The 5673-nt window shown below is 48.1% G+C and overlaps 1 protein-coding gene across 1 annotated transcript; it reads right to left on the bottom strand.

Moving 5' to 3' along the window:
* Positions 1-786: 786 nt before the first annotated feature.
* PRND (prion like protein doppel) lies at positions 787-4744 on the bottom strand. Its single transcript, XM_017877559.1, has 2 exons — positions 4653-4744; positions 787-2204 (listed from the first exon to the last, which is right to left on the bottom strand). Exon 2 carries the CDS (start codon positions 2191-2193, stop codon positions 1663-1665), a length of 531 nt encoding a protein of 176 aa, XP_017733048.1. The 5' UTR covers positions 2194-2204; positions 4653-4744; the 3' UTR covers positions 787-1662.
* Positions 4745-5673: the final 929 nt, after the last annotated feature.

Raw genomic sequence — 5673 nt, forward strand, 5'->3', positions numbered from 1 at the left:
TGAGAGTGGCCTAGAGCACCTGTAAGAGCCTCTTAGAGCATTCAATTCATTGTTTTAAATTTAAAACAGATTTTAAACATTATTCATATTTTGTTATATATATATTTAGCTAATAAGATGGTGTATCAATTCCTGCTTATGGCATGGATTGAATTCTTTATTGGGTCTCTCTAAAGACGCAGTTTTTTTTTTTAACCTTTTTGGTGAGTAATTGTATTTTTGTAGTGCTAAGTGGTTTACAGAGATGATGGCCTTCACCAGGCTGCCTTGAAAGAACTGAGAGACTTTGGATAGAACACAGATATAAAGGGATTATATTTAAATATACTCGTATGGGTGCACATAAACCATGCACGTAGGGTTAGGGGAACATTAGAAGCAAATATGCCATTAACATTTTTTTTTCTTAAATATATGCAATGTTTCAGGGATGGGAACAGCAAGCACTTATCCTTCTTTTGAAGAAAAAAAAAATCTAATCCCAGCACTATGGGAGGCCCAGGTGGGTGGATCACCTGAGATCAGGAGTTTGAGACCAGCCTGGCCAACATGGTGAAACCGAGTCTCTACTAAAAATACAAAATTAGCCAGGCATGATAGCATGCACCTGTAATCCCAGCTACTCGGGAGGCTGAGGCAGGAAAAGTGCTTGAACCTGGGAGGCAGAAGTCGCAGTGAGCCGAGATTGTGCCATTGCACTCCAACCTGGGGGACAAGAGTAAAACTCTACCTCAAAAAAAAAAAAAAAAAAAAAAAAAAAAAAAAAAAAAAAAAAAAGAAGAAGAAGAAGAAAGAAAAGAAAAAAGCGAAAGAACATATTCATGCCACAGACACATCCTGCTGCATATGTGGTCTGCTCTGGGAATCAGCTTTCAATATTTCCTTACAATATGATTTCTGGGCCTTTGTCTAGCTTTACTTCTATTTTAGTTTAATTCCTTTATTCTGTTTTAGTTTAGTTAGAAGTATTAAAATAGCCTCCATGTACCAAAGTACACAGCACCAGCTCAGGTGTTTTCATTTATTTCTAAACATGGAGCTTCCACAATTTCATTAGAGATACATGTTTGGATGTGGGTCCCTGTGAGCCATAAAGTGATCACGAGACAGCTCTGGAACTGGACAGAGCAGAAAACCTGGGGTTAGACAAGCCAGGGTTGAATCCTGGCTCTGCCACTTTTTAGCTGGTGATGCTGGGTGCACTACTTCAGCTCTCTGAGCCTCAGTTCCCTTATCTGTAAAATGGGAATGCACCTACTTCTAAGAGTTGTTGGGAAGTGCTGTGAAGCAGGTGGCGCAGTGCCTGATGTGTTCTTCTCATCAAGCATTTACTACTAATCTAGTAGTAGTAATGTATTCAGGGAAGGGAATAGCAAGCACTTACCCTTCTTTTGAAATAAGAGGCTCTGCTAGGGGCTAAGAATGGAGTGATAGAGACGCTCTGCTAGGGGCTGAGAATGGAGTGATGGAGAAGCCACAGTCCCCCATCTATCAGAACACAGACACATACCAGGGCGCATATGTGGGAGCGGCATTTACAGTGCAAGTGCATCGCTGCTCCTGGGCACCTTCAGAACACGCGTGGGTTTGGGGGAGAAGAGCTGGGTCACTTGCCGGGATTTGCTTGCTGCTGCGCTCTGCACTACCAGCCTCCTGGCAAGCTTATTTCACCATGAGCCAGATGAAAGCCAGCAGGCAGAGGAGCACTGGCTGGTGCATGGTGACCCGAAGTCCCGCGCCCCTCTCCAACCAAAACTCGCAGCGCTTGAGGGAGCAGAGCTCCCGGACCAGCCGCCAGAGCACCCGCTGGTGGAGCTTGTTGTCCGGCTTCTGGAACTCCCCCTGGTTTGCCGCCTGGGTGGCGTTGATGCAGCCGGTGACAAATACCTCCTTGGTCACGTTGGCCTCGGAGCAGCCGTCATAGTGGATGCCATCGGGGAACTGCCAGTAGTTGGCCTCGTAGTACCTGTTACCCTCGGCTCCGAAGTCGATGTTGAGCTTGCGGCCTTGCTTGATGAAGGCTCCCGGGGGGTTCTCAGCCACCTGGGCCTCAGTGATCTGGGCAGTGCTGGGCAGGGCCTTCCGGTTCCACTTGATTCTGTGCTTAATGCCCCTGGCCTGGACCACGGAGAGGTGGCTGAGGAGCAGCATGCAGACAGTGGCCAGCCACCACCGGCTCAGGTGCTGCCTCATCGTGTCAGAACCTGCCAGAGAAACAGCAGGGATCAGCTCCCAACCAGGCTCCCGGGGCTCCCCTGCCCCCTCCCGAGTGCAGGAGACTTTAAGGAAGGAATTGCATCCTTGTGCTGTTTATGTGGTCTCAAAAGCATAATTGTTTCCCGATGTTTGGGCTGTGCAAGGTTAACTCCAACACTGAGCTCCTTTGCTATTGCTAGGATTACATTCATTTAGGGCCCTGGTCCCGGTTTTCCTAGACAGACAAGAACGGCAAAGGGCAATTACAGAGGCTTTGAATATGCATGGGAAATAAAGGAGTGGTGACTTAATACATGTAGGTTTTCTTTGATACTCCCAAGTCTTTCAAATCAAGAAATCCCTGGGAGGAAAACACAATAGAAGAGTTGGAATCAAATGCTTGTGGGCATGGACTATATGTGTGTGTGTATGCATATACATATACATATACACACATATTTTAGAGACAGAATCTGGATCTCACTCTGTTGCCCAGGCCCCAGGCTGGAGTGCAGTGGCGTGATCATAGCTCACTGCAGCGCTGAACTCCTGGGCTCAAGCAATCCTCTTGCCTCAACCTCCAGAGTAGCTGGGACTACAGGCGCACACTACCACATCCAGCCAATTTTAAAATATATTTTGTAGAAACGGGGTCTCACTATGTTGCCCAGGCTCAAGTGATCCTCCCACTTCAGCCCCCCAAAGTGCTGAGATTACAGGCACGAGCCACTGTGCCTGATTTTAGATTGTACTTTTAATCTCCCCTCTTTGTTCTTTATTGCTGTGAGCTGGCACTGTCTTAGGTGCATTCTTCCATCTATTCTGAGGAATTCACTGGCTGCTGATCCTAAAGACCTTTGCAGTAATGAGAGAGAGAGGAGGAGGAAGGTAGGGGAGAGGGAAAGATGGAAACGTAGTAAAGGGACCCCTGTCTCCCCTATGTCCAGGGGTCAAGTGTGCTCCAGGCATCATTTCCAATCTCACGCCTGGGGGACAGCGTGACCATCTGCTTATCCTACTGGCTTTTTGTTACATACTGTCTTCATGCCTGCCACTGTGTTAAGCCCTTCTATCACATTGCCTAACTTAATTCTCACATGAAGTAGGTACATTATTATCCCCATGTTATAAATGTTGTCCTGGGATTCAGAGAAGTTAAGTAATTTACCCAAGGCTGCACAGGGGGGAGGTGGCAGACTTGCACTGGGCTCTGTCTAATGCTGCACTGCATGTATCCACTAGCCATGCCCCACTGCCCATCTGGGTTTCAGGAGAAGACAGTGCTCACACACTGTGCTTTTCACTCACTGGGCATGATGCCCCCTGAGCTGGGCAAAGGGCAAAGGGCAGGGCCCTTGAGGAATTTTGGAGAAAATGAGATGAAAGGGAAGACAGGAGGGCCTGGGGGCACACCAGGAGGGTCCCGGGTCAAGGTGGCCCTGGGACATCCGAACACTGCCGCTGATGTCCTGGAGAAGCTCTTCACCCCACCCCTCAAGGTTGCCTGTCACATTCGGCTCCTGAAACTACAATAGCCATCGGGAAATCCACTTCCCAAGGCCGACTGTCAGGGCATTCCAGCACCTGGGTCTTTGTCTGTGTGGCTCAGGGAAGCAGAAAGAGTTCCCAGAGCGGAGCTTGCCTAAGCTGTCTCCTAGGTGAAGATTTACTGTGAGGCTGCGGGGACCCAGAGCCGGAGGAGGCGGACAGGGAGCTTGTTTAGCCCCTCACACACCCTCCACCGACCCCCCTGCAGCATCCCTAAAAGTGGCGAATGTTCCTCCGTTAAAATGTTCAACTCTGATGCCACATTGGTCCTTATATTTAAAAAAAAAAAAAAAAAAAAGGCAAAACACAGCTGAAGTGATCTCTAGAAGCACACCCAGTCATTTCTAGAAGCCTGTGAAGAGGCCTCGCTGACCTTTCCTTGCTCGGAGACATCACCTCGTCTCTGTCCCAGGGTGGTCATGAGCACCTGGGCCCCCTCACCCCACTCTCTCTGCCCCCTGAGCACAGTCAACTCAGACTGGCTTTCTCCAAAGAGATCCAAGCACTAAGCAAACATTCATTAGTCTCCTAAATAGCGGGCCATACTCCATTTCATTCCTTTTTTAAGGAGAAATCTTAAATAAGAATAATGGTATAATAGATCATTTCAGGTGAGTCAAATAAAAAAAATAAAAGCACAGCATTCTTGAGAAAGAAATTAATTTTCATAGGCAGAGGCTTAAAGGCCAAACAAAATCCCAACCAACAAACCTAAAGTAGCATTTTATTGTAGCACCAGCTTATAGAAAGGCAAGCCCAGTGATGACTGAATATCCTCGCAAGTCTCCCCTGAACTTGGGACCCATCCCCGATGTGGGAGTAAAGAAATCCTTGCATGATTTTCAGTCCGGAGTAAAGCCTTGATAAGAAACCAGCAACTCTGACCACAGAAGTGGCCCCTCACGTACCTTGGCTCTCTCTGGAGTGTGCCTCTGGAGCCTCGAGCTGCACAGTCCCCCAGCACACCCTCTTGGCAGCCAGGTCCGCCCAGCTATATAGGAGCTGCATTCCTGCAGGTCTCCAAATAAGGCAGCCCTTCCCTCCCTGGCAGGACCAATCAGGGCTTCCTGGACCACTCCTTCATCCTGAGAAGGATGGACCTTCTCATCACACTTTACTAAGGAAACTACGTGAAAATCTTGATGAAGTTCAGCAAGACTTGAGAGGTGCCTTTTAGAATTGGAATTAGGCGTGTTAGAAGGAAAATGCTTTTCCCATCAATATCTATGACAGATGTGGCTTCAACAAGCCTCGCTGGACATGCATAGTGTCCTGCACCTAAAGGCCAGCCTCGGACAGCAAAGGAGTCTTTGCTGACAGCCTCTGTGGGGAGGTTTAGCTCAGAAAGAGAGCAAGCGTTCACCTGGACCACCACGCCCCGAGGGTGGGACCAACAGGGTGTGTGTGTGTGTGTGGCGCGGGGTGGGGGGATCACACTTTCATCCGGTAGTGGGGAAACAGGACTGGTAGGTATGGAGTGGAAGACACGTGAGAAGGCTTCCTGGCATGTTGGGCCGGGAATGCTTGAAGGACTGAATTATCCCAAAGGTCAATACAATTAGTACTGCAAGGCAAAGTTAAAAGTGAATTATGGAGGCAAGTATGGGGCAAGATTTTCCTGTAAACAGAAAGCTATTTTTATGCTGAACGTGAACCCGGTTAGTGTTCACGGTGGATTCGCGTCCCAGCACTTTTGCAAACCAAATTAAACTGTTGTTACCAAGAAGGCCAGCAGAGGGCGCCAGAGAGCAGACAAAGACTGCAGCCTATCAGTGGGAAACCGGGGCTTCAGGGCTCTGGGTGGATTTGGGGCCTCCAGTTGGGCCTTTCTTTCTCTTCTGCCTTTAACATTTGTTTCATTTCCCCACTTCTTTGTTTTTAAAGAACTTTTCTATTTCCTTTCTAGAACCACAGACTTTTTGTGCTTCT

This window comes from Rhinopithecus bieti, unplaced genomic scaffold (genome assembly GCF_001698545.2).
Source record: "Rhinopithecus bieti isolate Rb0 unplaced genomic scaffold, ASM169854v2 scaffold_65, whole genome shotgun sequence".
Taxonomy (NCBI): Eukaryota; Metazoa; Chordata; class Mammalia; order Primates; family Cercopithecidae; genus Rhinopithecus; species Rhinopithecus bieti.

Bases quoted from the DNA above. Each gene is read 5' to 3' on its own strand.
- PRND (XM_017877559.1), bottom strand. From the start codon at position 2,193: ATGAGGCAGCACCTGAGCCGGTGGTGGCTGGCCACTGTCTGCATGCTG.